Source organism: Bos javanicus, chromosome X, assembly GCF_032452875.1.
Source record: "Bos javanicus breed banteng chromosome X, ARS-OSU_banteng_1.0, whole genome shotgun sequence".
Lineage (NCBI taxonomy): Eukaryota > Metazoa > Chordata > Mammalia > Artiodactyla > Bovidae > Bos > Bos javanicus.
The window spans coordinates 59,213,350-59,233,245 of NC_083897.1; the positions used below are offsets into that span (position 1 = coordinate 59,213,350).

The 19,896-nt window shown below is 34.8% G+C and overlaps 1 protein-coding gene and 1 non-coding gene across 2 annotated transcripts in view; both read left to right on the forward strand.

The window, feature by feature from the left end:
• The window catches only part of COL4A5 (collagen type IV alpha 5 chain), a 245,546-nt gene that overhangs the window by 201,497 nt on the left and 24,153 nt on the right, over positions 1 to 19,896 (forward strand). The window contains exons 37-41 of the mRNA XM_061409403.1: positions 13,374 to 13,500; positions 16,414 to 16,494; positions 17,130 to 17,228; positions 17,771 to 17,821; positions 19,142 to 19,327. Of these exons, the coding sequence (XP_061265387.1) occupies positions 13,374 to 13,500; positions 16,414 to 16,494; positions 17,130 to 17,228; positions 17,771 to 17,821; positions 19,142 to 19,327 (544 nt within the window). The remainder of the gene's footprint in view (positions 1 to 13,373; positions 13,501 to 16,413; positions 16,495 to 17,129; positions 17,229 to 17,770; positions 17,822 to 19,141; positions 19,328 to 19,896) is intronic.
• On the forward strand, positions 8,627 to 8,837 carry LOC133243637 (small nucleolar RNA U3). The gene has a single exon (XR_009735182.1). It is a non-coding gene; the product is annotated as a small nucleolar RNA U3 (small nucleolar RNA).

Genomic DNA, 19,896 nt, shown 5'->3' on the forward strand with positions numbered 1-19,896 from the left:
TAATTCTTCCTTAAACTATAGTGTGATATAGTATAGTGTGACATGAATCTCTGGGCAAGAAATTCATCCTTTCTCTTTTATATTGTAAGGAGATTTGTTTGTTTGTTTTTTTTAATTTTATTTTTAAACTTTACAATATTGTATTAGTTTTGCCAAATATGGGGAGGGAGGAGGGAGGAGGGTTCAGGATGGGGAACACAGGAGATTTGTTTTAGAGTTTGCAGCCAATCCAAAGAAGGATGAAGGGGGGATCTTTCTGATTTCTTTATTTTCTCTCTATCTTGCTCTTTGAGTATGTTTCAATAACTGAAAGGCATATTTCTGCCTAGTTTTGGTTTTCCTTTCCCTTTTAGTGATGGAGTTGTTGGTCTTTGTCCTAATATTATTATCAACTAACTTGAAGAGGCTTACAAGCAAAGTAACTTATAAAATTAATGAAAGTGAAATAGTATTCTTAAATGCATGTATGAAGTGGTTCTCCGAAACAGTTTTACATATCCCTCTATGCCGCTAGTCACTGTGAAACCTTTGGTGTTATTTCTCAAGGGATCAAATTTAGAACTTGTTTAAGAATCACTGAACTTTCAAATATTTGATAACTGCTTAATTCCATGTAAAAGGGTAGTAATTCCTATTTGCAGAAGTATTTTATAACTAACCAAGATGCGTCCATTGTCTATTATATACATTGCAAGTGTCTTCTCACAGTGAATTGTTTGTCTCATAATGGAGAAGGTGATGGCACCCCACTCCAGTACTCTTGCCTGGAAAATTCCATGGATGGAGCAGCCTGGTAGGCTGCAGTCCATGGGATCCCTGAGAGTCAGACATGACTGAGTGACTTCACTTTCACTTTTCACTTGGAGAAGGAAATGGCAACCCACTCCAGTGTTCTTGCCTGAAGAATCCCAGGGGCAGTGGAGCCTGGTGGGCTGCCGTCTATGAGGTCACACAGAGTCAGACACGACTGAAGTGACTTAGCAGCAGCAGCAGCAATGATGTTCAATCATTCAGTTACAACACAAAACTTGAGAGTATTAGAAAAGTAATTGTGGAATTAGTGAAAGCTCTCACTGAGATAAGAATTCATTGAATAATATTTTTAAGATAATTTCTTGTTAATAGTATGCAAAAGGCTATATTTTGATTGCCTAGTCAACTTATTGCAAGAAGTAATCAAGAGAAATTTCTGCTTATTAATTACAGATTAGCAGTATAGAGCTTAAATTTTTCTTTTCTATATGTTGTGTGAGGTGAGGAACTATATATTTTTCCCAAATAAATTATCCGTATAACTTAAAACCATTTGTTACAAACTCCATTCTTTACTCATTGATTTTAAATTTCATTTAAAAATTTTATAAATATGTTTATCCATATTTTTTCTAGACTGAGAGAATTTTAGCATCCATATAATGGAACCAAAATGACCATAACAAATCATCTCTGAAATTATAATAAATTCAGCAGAAAAACATGTTTCAGTTAGCCAGTGTCCACAATGTATTCAACTCTCTAAGTAAGATGCTAACTCTTAGTTTTTCTATGCAGCCTACAAATGTATTTCAATAAGCAAATTCTACACTAAGCTTGGATACTTGCAGAGTTGATAAAACCAGGAAGTCATGTATTTGAAGTATTCTGTTGTTTCTTTAAGATGGTATTATTTTATCTTAAAATGATGACACATTTAAAAAATAAGATCTTACACTCAGTTCTAATAGATGCAGGCAGTCTTTGCTTTGTACAGTCTGACATGCCAAATTTGTTACCACAAATTAGTTAAATGACATCAGTCCACAACAATACAGATCAGGTTTAAGTCACCATGATATATTAGTCTTCAGTCCCTAAACCACTATGTAAAGAACTACTGTGCATCATGATCAGTGAGCAGTCATTTCACTTCTTTCAAATTCTGTCAGTAATTAGTCACTGTGAATCTGTTTTCCCATCATGCATTGACAGCAAAGCAATGTAGGTGTGTTGCCTCTGTCTCTCATTGACAAACCAACTTGAAATTTAACAAAAGTGAATAATCAAAGAGAAAACTGATCAACAGTGATGAAAGTGCAGTTTAAAAAAGGAAAGGTAATAACACTGGAAGTGAAATTTATATCTAATGTAGATGTAATTAGAGACGAAATAGCCAACCAAAGAAATGTTTACATTGCCACCATTTTAGAGACTTCAGATGTGCAGCCAAGAAAGCTAGTGAAGACTAAATGATCAACATATGAACTTGACTGTCTTTATATATGTAACTGATGTGAAGAGGATTTTAATGTTATGAGAAAAACTTTTAAAGGTCATAGAATCATGTTTTTCCCATTGATTTTTTAAAATCTTGTTACATGGTTTCATCTTACATTTTCATTTTTGTAGTCCCATACTATTGAGCAAAATGAGGACTTCCTGCCTATTACTGTAAAAGAAGAGTAGAATAAAAGTTTCAGGAACATGATAGTATGATCAGGAGATGTCAAGTATAGAAAAAAATTCTGTAATTAGTGAGTTGTTAAGAAGTAAGGATAAAGTGGTAAAAGGTCAGATGGTACTTTGTTTTACAAATGACACACTTTATAAGAGAGTGTCCTTGTTAGTCAAAAAGTATAATTAATATAAGTACACTGAAAACCCTGGACAGAGAATTAATAGGCAGAAGCTTGAGTCCTGAGTCTGTCTGAATGACCTTGTAAGTCACTTAATTCTTTTCTATCTTCATTACTTTGTCAGTAAAATAGAAAGAAGAATTATATAACCTATTACACAGAGATATTGTGAGGTTTCAACTAGATTAAAAAACACTTTATAAAGTATTCTATACATAATCTTTGTGAGATGAGAGAGGTGGACTAGATAGTATCTAAGATTTCTATAACTTTTATATTTAATGACTATATTCTTTTAATGTGGCATAATGTTTCTAGCTCCCATTACTCCTTCTTAAAATCCAATCATACTATAGACAGAACAATTCTTGTTATAATCCTAGATAGATTTTTTTGACAAGCAGAAAATCTTAGAAGAAAACATATCCTATGACCTTGGGTTAGGATAATTATATCTTAAACATGGCACCAAACACACAAGCAAACAAAGAAAAAGAAATAAATTGAACCACATTAAAATATTATGCTGCAAACGATAATGTCAAAAAGTGAAAAGACAACCCAGAGAAATGGAGAAAATATTTGCAAATGATATATCAGACAAGAGATTTGTATCCAGAATTTATTTTTTAGAAAACTCTACTTCAATAAGAAAGTAGACCAATTTTTAAATGGGCAAAGTCAATCAGGCCTAACAGGCTTATACAGAACATGCCACCCCAGTTATTAGAGAAATGCAAATCAAAACTACAGTGAGATATCACTTCACACCAGCCAGAATGGCTATCATCAGAACAGGCCATCTCACAACATCAGAGTATACAGCTTTTTTCAAGTGCACAAGAAACATTCTTCAGAACAGAGCATACATTAGGCCACAAAATAAGTCTTAATAAATTTTAAAACATTGGAACCATACAAAGATCCTTTTCTAATTACATTAGATTGTAAACAGCAAAAGGAAAGCTGGAAAATTCACAAATATGTAGAAATTAAAGGACATACTCTTAACAACCAGTGGGGCAAAGATGAGGACACAAGTGAAATTAGAAAACATCTTGAGACAAATGAAAACACAAAATTCCAAAACTTATACGAGCCAGCAAAAGTAATGTTAACGAGGAAATTTATAGTGTAAATGCTTGCATTAAAGAAGAAAGATCCTAAATCAGAATTTAGCATTACACCTTCAGGAACTAGAAAAAGAACAAACTCAACCCCAAAACTGGTAGAAGGAAGGAAATCATAAAGATTAAAGCAACAATAAATAGAGTAGAGATTAAAAAGAATAGAGAAAATGAATAAAACCAAGAGGTTGTTCTTTCAAAAAGATAAACACAATTGAAAAACATTCAGCTAGACTGGCTAAGAGAGAGAGGACTCACATACTTAAAATTAGAAATGAAAGAGGGCACATCACCACTAAATTTACAGAAATAAAAAAGAGAGTACTGTGAACAAGTGTACAATAGCAAATTGGATAACTTTGAAACAGACAAATTCCTAAAAACATACAATTTACCAAGGCTGCATGATAAAGAATAGATTTTTCTGAATAGACCTATAGTTACTAAAGATTTTAGCTTCCTTGGGTGGTGAAGAATACCATGGGGCCTATTATGTTACAAACGTAGTTCATAATATTTTTCTCTAAGTTGATCACCTTTTCTCTAAATTCATCACCTTAACATGTACTTTGAATCCCATGTACCATATTTTGGCCTACTCAAGCAACTTTGAGCCATTATTTATCAATTTGTCCCTATTAGCTTAAAATTTCACTACCTGGGAGAGGTAAGTAGCATGCAGACTTGAAGATATTATTTTATACTGCCTTTGCCTCATCATTTAGTAAAATGTTAACTACGAGTATCTCTGCATTCACTCTTTAGTATCCCTATCATTAATATTTCCTAACTAAAGAAGAACTTATGTATGGCTTGGTTCATTGTATCTTTAATCTGCAAATATAAATTTAACTGTAAAAATTTAATAATTATGTGGGAACCACAGCTTCCAAATGATTGGACTATTATTGTAATACTCTTCTTGCCATAAAACAAAGTATGGTTTTTATTCTTTCTCATCAAATATTTTCAGCTTATCCTATTTTTTTTTCCCTTACTGGCAGTGCTTCTTCAATATTACAATGGAACACAATAACAAAGAGTATTAGCTATTTCACCAACTTTGATGTCTTCTATTTTGTGTATTGGGGTCAGCATGATATTTTATTCCAAGTCTTAAGTTATTGCATGGAATGGAAGGGAGATCCTGTTATTAAGAGATAGTAGAGAATGACTATGATCTAAATGCTCTTAGTTTACCAATTTGAATTTTAAAAGCAAAAAAGTTATCAACCTGACAAGTATTTCTACATGGACTGCCTGTTATACCACACAGTGATCTTGAAAGCAGTTCTAGTTTCAGGCTTGTTAAAAAGCATTCTATTGTATGTTCTTGCCTCCTTTGTCAAAGATAAGGTACCCATTGTTGTGTGAGTTTATCTCTGGGCTTTCTTTCTTCTTCCATTGGTCTGTATTTCTGTTTTTGTGCCAGTACCATACTGTTTTGAGGACTGTAGCTTTGTGGTACAATCTGAAGTCAGGAAAGTTGCTTCCTCCAGCTCCATTTTTTCTTTCTCAAGATTGCTTTGACTCTTTGGGGTCTTTTGTGTTTGCATACAAACTTTGAATTTTTTTTGTTTTAGTTCTGTGAAAAATACCATTGTTAGTTTGATAGGGATTGCATTGAATCTGTAGATTACTTGGTTAGCACATTCATCATCACAATATTGATTCTTCTATTCCAAGAACATGGTATATCTCTCCATCTGTACACCCTCTTCAATAAGTGGTGCTGGGAAAACTGGGCAACAACATGTAAAAGAATGAAACTAGATCACTTCCTAACATCATATACAAAAATAAACTCAAATTAGATTAAAGACTTAAATGTAAGGCCAGAAACTATAAAGCTCTTAGAGGAAAACAGGCAGTACACTCTATGACATACATCACAGCAAGATCCTCTTTTACCCACCTCCTAGAGTAATGGAAATAAAAATAAACCAATGGGACTTAATTAAACTTAAAAGCTTTTGCACAGCAAAGGAAACAGCAAACAAGATTAAAAGACAACCCTCAGAATGGGAGAAAATAATTGCAATTGAAACAACTGACAAAGGATTAATCTCCAGAGTATATAAGCAGCTCATACAGCTCAACATCAGTAAAACAACCCAATCAAAAAATGAGCAGAAGACCTAAACAGACATTTCTCCAAAGAAGACATACAGATGGCTAAAAAAACACTAGAAAAGATGCGCAGCACTGCTCATTATTAGAGAAATACAAATCAAAACTACAATGAAGTGTCACCTCACACAAGTCAGAATGGCCATCATCAAAAAATCTACAAACAATAAGTGCTGGAGAGGGTGTGGAGAAAAGGGAACCCTCTTGCACTGTTGGTGGGAATGTAAAATGATACAGCTACTATGGAGAACAGTATGGAGATTTCCATAACAAAAAAAAACCCTAAGAATAGAACCACATGACCCAACAAATCACACTCACTGGGCATATACCCTGAGAAAACTATAATTGAAAGAGACACATGTACTCCAGTGTTCATTGCAACACTATTTACAATAGCTCGGGCATGGAAAAAACCTAGATGTCCATTGACAGATGAATGGATGAAAAAGTTGTGGTACATATATACAATGGAATATTAGCCATAAAAAAACACACATTTGAGTCAGTTCTAATGAGGTAGATGAACCTAGAGCCTGTTATCCAGAGTGAAGTAAGTCAGTAAGAGAAAAATAAATATCGTATATTGATGCATATATATGAAATCTAGTAAGATGGTATTGATGAGCCTATTTACAGAGCAGCAGTGGAGATGCAGACATAGAAAACAGACTTGTGGACACAGTGGGAGGACAGGGTGGGATTAATTGAGAGAGTAGCATGGAAACATATACATTACCATATGTAAAACAGATAGGCAGTGGGAATTTGCTATAGTACACAGGGAGCTCGAATCGGGAGCTCTGTGAGGGGAAGGATGGTGTGGGAGGGAGGTTCAAGAGGGAGGGGACATATGTATTATACCTATGGCTGATTCATGTTGATGTATGGCAGAAACCAACACAATATGAAAAGTAATTATCCTCCAGTTAAAAGTTTTAAAAAATGGCTTTCTAGTCTTATAGTGCTACTGTATTTGTTAGTTTCACAATGTTAAATTTGACTCATCAGGGGTGATATATATTCCATTTTCAGTTATATGAAAGCTCCCAACAAACAAAAGTCTAGAACCAGATAGTGTCATTGGCGAGTTCTACCAAAAGTTTAAAGACGAATTAATACCAATCCTTCTCAAACTCTTCCCAAAAATTAGAGGACAAAGGAACATTTCCAAATTAATTTTATGAAGCCAGCATTACCCTGATACCAAAATCACACAAGGACGCCACAAAAGAGAAAATTACACTAGTAAACATAGATGAAAAAATCCTCAATAAAATATTAGTAAACCAAACTCCAATGCATTAAAAGGATCATACACCATTATTGAGAGGAATTTATTCCAGAGTCACAAGGATGGCTCAACTTCTGTAAATCAAGCAATATGATACACTATGTTAACAAAATGAAGGATAAAAATCATATGATCCTCACAATAGATGCAGAAAAGCATTTGAAAAAATGCAACACCCACATATGATTTAAAAAAAAAAAAAAAAGCAAAGTAGGCATATAGTGAACATACCTCAGCATAATAAAGGCCATACAAGATAAGCCCACAACTAGCATCATTCTCTGGAGAAGGCAATGGCACCACACTCCAGTACTCTTGCCTGGAAAATCCCATGGACGGAGGACCCTGGTGGGCCGCAGTTCATAGGGTTGCTAAGATTTGGACACGACTGAGCGACTTCACTTTCACTTTTCACTTTCATGCATTGGAGAAGGAAATGGCAACCCACTCCAGTGTTCTTGCCTGGAGAATCCCAGGGACGGGGAGCCTGGTGGGCTGCCGTCTATGGGGTCACACAGAGTCAGACACGACTGAAGTGACTTAGTAGCAGCAGCAGCAGCATCATTCTCAGTGGTGAAAACTTGAGAACTTTTCCTCTAAGATTAGGAACAAGCAAGGATGCCCACCCTTGCACTTTTATTCAACATAGCATTGGAAGTCCTAGCCAGAGCAATTAGGCTAGGAAAAGAAGTAAAAAGCAATCAAATAGAAAAGGAAGAAGTAAAACTGTTCCTATTTGCAAGTGACATATTATATATTTAAAAAACAAAAAACTATCAGAATAAACAAATTCAATTTGTAGGACGCCAAATAAATATTTTAAGAATCTGTTGTGTTTCTATACACTAATCGAATTAGCAGAAAGAAAACTTAAGAAAACAATTCCATTTATCACTGCATTAAAAAGAATAAAAGATCTAGGGATAAATTTAACAAAGGGACCTATCCACTGAAAACTGTAAGATATTGATGAAAAAATTGAAGAAGACACAAACAAAAGTAAAGATATTCCATGCTTATGGATTGGAAAAAATAATATTGTTAAAATGTTCATTCTACCAAAGCAATCTATAGATTCACGGCAATCCCTATAAAATTCCAATGACATTTTTCACAAAATAGAACAAATAATCCTAAAATTTGTATGGAATCATAAAAGACCCCAAAATAGCCAAAGACAGCATTAAGTCTTGCAACCCCATGGACTGTAGCCTGCCAGGCTTCTCTGTCCATGGGATTCTCCAGGCAAGAATACTGGGGTGGGTTGCCATTTCCTTTTCCAGGGGATCTTCCCAACCCAGGAATCGAACCCAGGTCTCCAGCATTGCAGGCAGATTCTTTACTGATTGAGCTATGTGGGAAGCCCCCAAAATAGCCAAAGCAATAGAAATGTACAAAACTGGAGGCATCATACTCCCTGATTTGAGACTATATTTCAAACCTATAGTAATCAAAACAGGATGAAAACTATACTTTCAGGGATCATTTCTGTCGTTTGTTACTAGAGAAGTTTCTCTGAATGTGTGGACTACCCAAAACCACAAGGAGGAGGCACAGCAGTCTCTCCTGAATATGAAGCCAGCTGTTGGTGTTGCTCCTGCAACTGCCATTAGTCACTGATGATTGTTCTCTTCCTTTGGGAGAGTAAGAGGGAAAGAACGTTGTCTGAGCTGAAATAAAACAAGCAGTATGGAATTCACACAAAATGGATGCATAGATCAATGGAGCAGAATAGGTGTCCCAGAAATAGACCCAGGCATGTATGGTCAATTAACTTATAACAGAGAAGCCAAGATTATAGAGTGGAGAAGGGACAGTCTCTTCAATAAATGGTGTTGGGAGAATTGGACAGCCACATGCAAAAAAAAAGGAAGAAACTGGAGCATTATCTTACATCATACACAAAAATCAACTCAAAATAGATCAAAGATTTGAACATAAGACCTGAGACCATAAAACTAAAAGAAAACACACATAGTAAACTCCTTGACACTGGTCTTAGCCATGAGCTTTTTAACTGGACACCAAAGCAGAGGCAACAAAAACAAGAAGAAATAAATTAGTGGGATTACATCAAACTAAAATAGTTCTGCACAGGAAAGGAAACCAACAAAATGAAAAGACAAGCTACTAAATGGGAAAAAAATTTCCAAGTCATACATCTGATTAGAGGTTAGTATCCAAAATATATAAAGAACTCAAATAACTCAATAACAAAAAACCAACCTGATTAAATAATGAGCAGAGAATCTGAACAGACATTTTTTCTAAAAAGGCATACATATGGCCAACAAGTACATGTAAAGGTTCTCAGTATCACTAATCATCAGGAAAATGCAAATCAAAGTCATAATGAGATCTCACCTCATACCTTTTTGAATGATTATTATCAAAAAAAAAAAAAAAACAAGTGCTGGCAAAGATGTGGAGAAAAGGAACCCTTGCCTCCTGTTGGTGGGACTGTAAATGCGTGCAGCCACTATGGTAAACACTACCAGGGTTCCTCGTAAAGTTAAAGATAGAACCACACCATGTGATCCAGCAGCGCCCCTTCTGGGTATTTATCCAGAGAATAACTGGAAAAGATATTTGTACTCCTCTGTTCATTGCAGTATTATTTGCAATAGCCACGCTGTGGAAGCAACCTAAATGTCCACTGGCAGATGAATGGATAAAGAAGTAGCGTATAAAAAAGAATGAAATCTTGCTATTTGTGATAACTTAGATGAACCTTGAGGGTATTATCCTAAATGAAATAAGTCAAAGACAAATACCATATGATATCATTTATATGTGGAATATAAAACCAAATAAACAAAAACCAAGTTCATGGGTACAGAGAATATATTGGTGGTTGCTAGAGGCAGGGGTGGGTGGAGGTGGGTGAAATAGATGAAAGGGGTTAACAAGTACAAACTTCTAGCAATAAACTAAGTAAGTGATGGGCATATAATATACAGTATGGTGATTATAGTTACAATTCTATACTGTATATTCAAAATTGTTTAAAACTTTTCATCACAAGAGCAAAAGTTGTATAACTATGTGTGGTGATTAGTATTAACTTACCATGATGATCATTTCATAATATATATGAATACTGAATCATTATGTTGTACACCTGAAACTAATATGTCAATTATATCTAAATTTTAGAAGAATTATATCAAAGCTTGATATTAGAATAAATGTAGATACTTATGGTTTAAGTATATTTAAGTCATGCCTTCATCTCACAAGCTAGTAAAGTAATGCTCAAAATTCTCTAAGCCTGGCTTCAGCAATATGTGAACTGTGAACCTCCAGATGTTCAAGCTGGTTTTAGAAAAGACAGAGGAACCAGAGATCAAATTGCCAACATCTGCTGGATCATCGAAAAAGCAAGAGAGTTCCAGAAAAACATCTACTTCTGCTTTATTGACTATGCCAAAGCCTTTGACTGTGTGGATCACAATAAACTGGAAAATTCTGAAAGAGATGGGAATACCAGACCACCTGACCTGCCTCTTGAGAAACCTATATGCAGGTCAGGAAGCAACAGTTAGAACTGGACATGGAACAAGAGACTGTTTCCAAATAGGAAAAGGAGTATGTCAAGGCTGTATATTGGCACCCTGCTTATTTAACTTATATGCAGAGTACATCATGAGAAATGCTGGGCTGGAAGAAGCCCAAGCTGGAATCAAGATTGCTGGGAGAAATATCAAGAACCTCAGATATGCAGATGACACTACCCTTATGGCAGAAAGTGAAGAGGAACTAAAAAGCCTCTTGATGAAAGTAAAAGAGGAGAGTGAAAAAGTTGGCTTAAAGCTCAACATTCAGAAAATGAAGATCATGGCATCCAGTCCCATCACTTCATGGCAAATAGATGGGGAAACAGGGGAAACAGTGTCAGACTTTATTTTTTGGGGCTCCAAAATCACTGCAGATGGTGACTGCAGCCATGAAATTAAAAGACGCTTACTCCTTGGAAGGAAAGTTATGACCAACCTAGGTAGCATATTCAAAAGCAGAGACATTACTTTGCCAACAAAGGTCAGTCTAGTCAAGGCTATGGTTTTTCCAGTGGTCATGTATGGATGTGAGAGTTGGACTGTGAAGAAAGCTGAGTGCCGAAGAATTGATGCTTTTGAACTGTGGTGTTGGAGAAGACTCTTGAGAGTCCCTTGGACTGCAAGGAGATCCAACCAGTCCATTCTAAAGGAGATCAGTCCTGGGTATTCATTGGAAGAAATGATGCTAACGCTGAAACTCCAATACTTTGGCCATCTCATGCAAAGAGTTGACTCATTGGAAAAGACTCTGATGCTGGGAGGGATTGGAGGCAGGAGGAGAAGGGGACGACAGAGGATGAGATGGCTGGATGGCATCACCGACTTGATGGACATGAGTTTGAGTAAACTCCGGGAGTTGGTGATGGACAGGGAGGCCTGGTGTGCTGCAGTTCATGGGGTTGCAAAGAGTTGGACACGACTGAGCAACTGAACTAACTGAACTGAAGTCATGCCTAGCTTTTGCCGAGAATATTACATAGACTAGAATTTTCCCTTCTCAGAATGATTTACAGGATTCTTGGCCAGTTTGTTGATTTTCTGAGTGCTCTCTTCTTTTTCACATCTTGCATATATTTTTTTGAAACTCATTATTTTTTCTGCAAGTGTATAAATAATAAAAGCTTAGATGAAACTTAAGCAAGAAAATTTTAGTCCTTTTCAGAAGTTTTAGTGAAATATTTCCTTTCTTTTTTACAATTTAGTTGGTTTGAAGGAGTAAGCCATAGGGTGGTAAGAAGAACTGTATTAGGAAACAAGTACTGGTTGAAACTGCAATATGGGGTTTTTTGTAGAATTTAACATACTTCATTATAAATAATCAAAAGTTTGTCTACTGCCTTGTATGTTTACCACTAGCAGGATAATGTTATTTTCTTCTTGTTTTTTAATTTTGATATATAAATATCATTGGTTCATGAATAACAAGAATTATGATACTTTATTCAAAGCGTTTTGTGTAAATACCCAAGATGGAACCAGTTCAATCCAAATTTTAATTGTATACCTATTATGTGTGTAAAAATGTGCCACATGTTTGATTTATAAGTGTTCAGACAAAAATACATGTATTCCAAATGCGAGATTGTTAACTTTTTTAAAAATAGGATGTAAGGAGAAAAGTCATTTATTTAAAAAGCTTTTAACATAATGTGGAAACATTTGAGTCACAAATAGATGATCTTATGCCCCTAGACAAGCAGAAGCACTAAATGAAGAAGGAAATATTCAGTAGGTGATGTTGAATACTTTGTTGGACAGGTCACAGTCCTCATGAGCAGAGCAGGGAACACTGTGGTAGATTTAGTATTATCATATATATTCTCATTGTTATTGGGAAAAATTGTTTTAATTGTGAAAATGGGTATGAATTCTTCTAAGGCTTTATTAGAAGAAAACAATGCAAATATTTGTTGAGCAAAAGTAGCTATATATGAATTATCTCTGACCACAAAGAAGTTTTCAGTGTAGTTGAAGAGTTAAGACATGCATATGTGAAACCATTATAAACATAATGGAATAAGAACCTACCCTAATTTTTAGGGTAAGCTGTCTTTATCCTGGAAGTTTTCATGGACAATTTGGGGATTTGAGATGTCTAGTGAAGAATTCATAGACCTCTTCATGTGAAGATGAAAGTTTTCTTTTACAGTAGAACCTACTGTGGTTATTATGTGGCACGCTTATTGTAAGCAATTAATTTCAATGTAGCATGCTAGGGATGATGAACACAGGTTTTGAAATCAAGCTACCTGGACCCAAATTCGGATTCCACCACTTACTAGCTATATCACTGTAAAATGGGGATAATAGTATCTTTTTTATAGAGTTGTTAGTATTAAAGAGAATAATGCATCCACGTTTCATGGGAATAGCATGAGATCTGGAATCTGACAGACCTTGGTTCAAATCCCAGTTCTGCTACTTACCAGACCTTAGGCACTTGAGTTTCTCTAAGATTTCAATCTTCACATTTCTAAATAGAGATGATAAAGCCTAACTCAAAGGGCTGTTTTGATGATTAAATGAAGCAATTTATGTAAAGCACTTAACAGAATACCTGACATCCAGTAAAAGCTCTATGAATAATTTTATGTTGTTATATAATCCAAATCATGTACAGACTTCAGTTTTATCTTTTTATTCATATTTTTAGGGTGAACCTGGTCTGCCTGGATACCCAGGGAACCCTGGTACCAAAGGTTCTATGGGAGAAACTGGTTTGCCTGGATTACCGGGGACCCCTGGAGCAAAAGGACAACCAGGCCTTCCTGGATTCCCTGGTAATACTACTTTTCTTAAATGCTTCTTTCTTTCCTTCCTTATTTACTCTAATCTGTGTCATAAAGCAACTTCTTAGTTGACAGACCTCTGTTCTATTTCTCAGATACTGACCAGCAATGCAATCTTGAACTATCTCTTTTACTTTTCTTTTTTTGCCCACATTTCTTTCCATAGAAAATGAAAATGGGCATTACCAATTCAGCAGCACAATATCCTGTGGGCAGAGAGACTGGTGGAGCATTTTTGAGTCTAACTGCTAGCCACAAGTCAGTTAAGAGGCCTTACTATTTTTGTAGGTGGTAATGTACACTACCGTTCTGTAGCCTGCTGCTGATTCTCTTAGAGTGTGTCCTCAGGCACACAGTTGGTAGCTGTTGGTAGAACAATTATACAGTTTATTCAAATGATAAGGACTGAGTTGTGCAAGCAAAGGGTCTTAGCACTATAATCAAGTAGGTGATCTGAACTTGATAAAGTATCTGCTCTGTTTATGTTTGTGTTTATTTTTGTTTGATTTTTGGATTGCACTGTGGCACAGATGGAGTGGGTCTTTGATTATCTTTTTCTTAACCTTTTTATTAAAGTATAGCCTAGATACAGTAAAATGTACAAGAAAATAGATGAATATTTACATATATATATATATATTCATGTACCCACCACACATATCAAAGTATAAAACAATTCTCTTACCCCATGAAATTTACCTATTCCCCTTCACAGTGAATCTCCCTCTCCCAGGTAACTACTACTATAACTTCTATCACTGCCAATTAACTTTACCTGTTTTTGAAATTCACATTAATGGGATCATACAGTATATATCTTTGTGTCTAGCTTCTTTCACTCATCATTATGTACATAAGATAAAGTTATCTTGTTGCCTGTCAGCAGTTTGGTTTTTTAATCATTGCTCCATAATATTCCATTGAAGAAATAAACCATAATCAATTACCTATTCTCTTCTTGATGGACTTCTGGGTTGTTTCCAGTTTGGAACTATGAAGAAAAAAGATGCTATTAATATTCTTTAACATGTTTTTTGGGGACCTACATACTCATTTCTCTCACACAAAACTTTATGTGATAGAATTACTGAATCATAAAGTAGGTGTACATTTAAGTTTAGTAGATGGTGTCAGTTTTCCAAAGTGGTTTTATACCTTAGAGTCCCACCTGCAATGTATGAATGTCTACGGGTAGTTCCTGGTGGCTTGCCATGATCATATAGTGGTTAGTACTTTGTATTGCGAAGTGTCCATTTGTCTGTATCCTTACCTCATTTGATATTGTCAGTCTTTTTAATTTTAGCAATTTTGGTCAGTATATAGAAGTATCCCAATGAAGTTTAAACTTACATTTTCCTAATGAACAATAATATTAAACACCTTTTCATATACTTATTGGCCATTTGGGTAGCATTTTTATGAAGAGCCTGCTCTAAGTCTTTTTGCTCTTATTTAATGAGTTGTTTGACTTTTTTTTGGTATTGATTCAGAGCAGTTCTTTATATATTCTGGATATGAGTTCTTTGTCAGATACATGTATTACAAATAGATTCTGTTGCAAATTTGCCTTTCACTCTTAATGCTGTTATGTGATGTTAATTTTAATAAAATCCAATTTCTTTTTTTTAAGTCTTCTTGTTGTTTAGTCAGTTAGTTATGTCTGACTCTTTGCAACCCCATGGACTGTAGACAGGCTCCTCTGTCCATGGGATTCTCCAGGCAAGAATACTGGAGTGGATTGCCATTTCCTTCTCCATTTTAAAGTCTAATTTCTTATATTCTTTCATGGTTAGTGCTTTTTGTATCTTATTTAAGAAATATTTGCCTACTCAGGTTTATGGAACTATTCTAATTTTTTCTATAGCTTTCAGTGTTTAAGGTTTGATATTTAAGTTTATAGTCTGTCTTGAATAAAAAGAGTTTTATCATGTGATTAGGGATCAAGGTTAATTTTTTTTCATACAAATGTCCGATTGCCCCACACTGTTTTTTTTATTTTAAAGAAACTGAGTTCTTCTTTACTTCTGATCATCAAAAGACACAATTAAAAAGTGAATAGGGAAGCTACACATTAGGAGAAAATACTTACAAAACATATATCTCATAAATAACTAATGTCTGAGATATATAAAGAACTTCTGCAACTCAATAATAAGACATGCAGTCCATTTTTTTTAAATGAGGAAAACTTGGAGCAGATATTTCACAAAAGAAGATAAGATGAATGTCCAATAAACACATGCAAAAGTGATCAATATGAGAAATGCAAATTAAAACCATAATGAAGTAGCATTACATTTCTGCCCAGAATGGCTATTATTAAAACAATTGGATCAGTATATGTTATATAAGAACCTGGAGCAGCTGGAATTCCCAAATATTGTTGTTTGTTTATAAATCAGAGCATATAACTATTCTCTGACTCAGCAGTTTCACCCCATCTAAGTATTTATCCAAAGATAAATTAAAACTTGTGTCTACAAAAATACCAGTGCAGAGATATTTATAGAAGCATTACTCATAATAGCTAAGTAGACCAGGTTTCCATAAATAGAATAGTGTTCATAATAACTAAAACCTGACAACAACCCAAATGTTCAACAGTACACGAATGGATTTTTAAAATTTTGGTATGTCCATACAATAGAATCCTACCAGTTAACTCTACAAGTATAATATGATGGTAATTATTTTTATTATGAATATATAATAATGCCAGCCTCTGAATAAATCAATATAAAACTTAAAATTATTCTTAAATCATCAAGCAAACACCAGTATGTTTGGGGGTTTTCTTTCTATTCTTTACTGTTTCTATGCTAACATTCTAAATTGTAACTTTGAATTGTAGCTCTCAAAGCAATGCAGTTTTTGTTTATCATTAAATTGAGCTCTTTACTCTAGGAACCCCAGGCCTTCCTGGACCAAAAGGTATTAGTGGTCCTCCTGGGAACCCTGGCCTTCCAGGAGAACCTGGTCCTGTAGGTAAGAATGAAAACTAAGGGTTTGCCATGCTATAAAATTAAGGCTTATTCATTTTTGGAAAGTCAAATCATTTCTGGGAGCTGTGCGCGTTTTCAAGACAAACATGCTGATCATTCACTCCATACTACTTGCTAGATACAAAATGAACAATTCTTAATAAGATTTGCTTAAAATTATTATTATGGGACCTTATTTTTCAGGCTCACTTTTTCCAAGGAGAGTTATTTCAGGTATCCTATAATAGTAGATAGAAGTTCTCATTATTTTAGAATGGCAAAGTGTAGTTTTGCTTGTTTACTGTTCTGAGCAAATCACTCCTTTTGGCCCCCTATGAGGCCTATAATTCACCCCACTTCCATCCTCCCCCCCCACACACACACCTTGCTTTTTTACATGTTCTAAAGGTAGGTTAAATGAGAAAGTGAGTTTGAATACTGAGTGGATGATAAAACAGTTCCTTATTCTCATTATCCTTTATTTCTTTTTCACAAGGTATCATTACTTAAAGAAATGTCCCAGAGACACTCTGTGTCTTTTGGCTAGAATTATTTGAGGCTAAAATCAAAAGAATTGTGAATATAGGAGAAAAAGGAAATTGAGAAGAAAAGTGTAACCTGCTGTACTCTGTTCTTTAGGTGGTGGAGGTCGTCCTGGGCCACCAGGGCCTCCAGGTGAAAAAGGCAAACCAGGTCAAGATGGTATTCCTGGACCAGCTGGACAGAAGGGTGAACCAGGTACTATATTTTTTTAATTGTCCTTAATTTTCTAATTTCTTCCTTGTCTACTTTAGCTTTTGCCCTTAAGTACCCATAGTGAAATTCTTCCTTATCCTCTAAGCTACTATACACTTCTCCCTTCCTAATTACCTTCTTCCTGAGAATATTACCTCACATTTACTGAATCAAGTTGCCTCCCTCTTATGAAAAACTCCATAATCTTTTATTGCTCAATTTTCCATGTCAAGAAGCTATCTAGCTTTTTTTTAACTACTCTGGATGACCTTCTTTCACCATGCAATGTATATAATATATATAAACATATATATATATATGATATGTGTATTTAAAAATATACTTAATACTCATCACAAGTAGAATATAAGTTTATATAATTTTTTCATGTTCAAATTGTAGTTCCATGTTGGAAATAACTCTTCTCCATGTTTCGTATGATATACATTGCAACATTTGCTAAAAACCTAAATAATCCAAAAATAATTTCTTCTTATTTCAGTTATTATTATCTGTTTGAAAGTTTTGGGTTTATGTTCTGACAGGTCAACCAGGCTTTGGAATCCCAGGACCCCCTGGACTTCCAGGACTTTCTGGTAAACTTTAATAAAGCATGTTAAATCAGTCAGTAAAAAGATAATATTCTCCAGTACACTTTTTTCATCTCCACATACAACCCCAGACAACTCAAAGCTAGAGTTACATCTTGAAGCATTTATTAATTACAAACTTAGTATAAGCTATTGTACTATAAAAAATGCACAATTAAGAAAATTAATATACAGATAACTCTTCATTAACCTCATAAATAAATGTTAAGGAAATGATAAAGAAAGCAAAATTGTAGGAAGAGTTAGGTTTCAATAAGTTTTTCTTTTTTTCAGTAATTTTTTAAAAGCTCTTTTAGCCAGAAGAAAAATACTTTTTTTTTCCCCATGGAAACCAAAACCAAGATAATATAAGTAAACTGTAGAAATATGTACCAATCATAAAAATGTCTATTGAAAACTCCATTTTAATTTATATCTTGCATCTTGGATGGTATGTGTGCACACACATCTACCTCCCTCATTTGTTTTTACCCTCATTGTAAGCCCCAAGTAGTTAATTAAATGACTAAATGTGTACAGATACGTATTTTTATGTTCTGAAATGACCATCAGCTATTTATGGAGGATTTTTTCAAACCACACATAGATCACTTAGAAATTCCTGTATTCCTTTTATGAATCCAACATAAAAATTATTACTCTAATGTACAACTGTTATATTGCTCTCCGGCATGTCAGTGGTATAGAAAAGCTGTTGAAAACAGTTTGTCTAGATTGTGATTCTAAATCTTGGATGGAATGGTCGTTGGGGACTCACAGCAACCATTGAAGATCCATATCTTCCAATGGTCTCAAAAATTTGTCTCAAAACAGATGGGGGAATACCTGTACACCCATGGCTGATGTTAATGTATGGCAAAACCACCACAATATTATAAAGTAATTAGCTTCCAATTAAAATAAATAATTTTTAAAAAATATTTTGTGTTAGGAATTTCCTCTAGCTATCTCTAACCTATTCTTGTAAATATTTTATACTTTTGTTTTTTTCTCCTTTTTTTCCTCCTAACTACTGGTCATGTGATCATTGCTCTATCTCCTAACACAGAGGATATCTTTTAGAATGCAAGTTATTATTGTTTCTATATTTCTATACATACTCTAACAAATAGTTCTGATAACAGATAAACCTAATAGAAAAAATGGGTTTTCTGGATGGGTTGGGAATTTGGTAGGAGGTAGAAATGACCTTAGTAAATCCTGTTATTTTTTCTAATAAGTGGGAGTAGCTTTAGTCTTACAGGCAAGCCTAATTAGTATTCAGTATCACTTAATATGTTCTATAACATGACTTTGCTTTCATAGGTCAAAAGGGTGATGAAGGATTACCTGGCATTCCAGGAAACCCTGGCCTTCCAGGTCCAAAGGGTGAACCAGGCTTTCATGGTTTCCCTGGTCTGCAGGGTCCCCCAGGCCCTCCTGGTTCTCCAGGTCCAGCTCTGGAAGGCCCTAAAGGCAGCCCTGGACCCCAAGGTCCTCCTGGGAGACCAGGTATGTACATGAGTGGTAGGGGAATGGTCTATTTATTAGTCCATTTTTGCTGGCAGGTTATTCAGTCTTTAGGATGTTAAAATCTGCAATCCAAAGAACTTCTTAAAAAGAAATAGCTTGTTTTATTCCTGGCTCCATCCATTTCCATGGCATCTAATAATTCTTTTCAGTAATGTATTTCATCATTTACTTAAAGTTGAGCTAAAACAAACCAACTTGGAGGAAAAAAAGGAAATAGTGAATTTATTAGTCTTTTTATTAAAATAAAGCTATACTGGGGGGAAAAAAAAACTATACTGATAACCTGACAGCAAAATGCAAGCTGCGTTTTCAATGTGAGCTGCTCAGCATGTTATCACAGAAATCATTTTAGTGATCACCCAATAGATGCTTGTGGTCCATACCAAAAATGTTGCTATGGTTCTGTCATATGATCAGCACATGTCACTAAGCACAATAAAAAAATTTATCTTCTCTAGGAGCTAGGCAATCAAATTTATCTTCAACATCACAGCATGATTAAATTGAATAGTGATCTCTTCATACCAGCTTCATGTCTATACCTCATT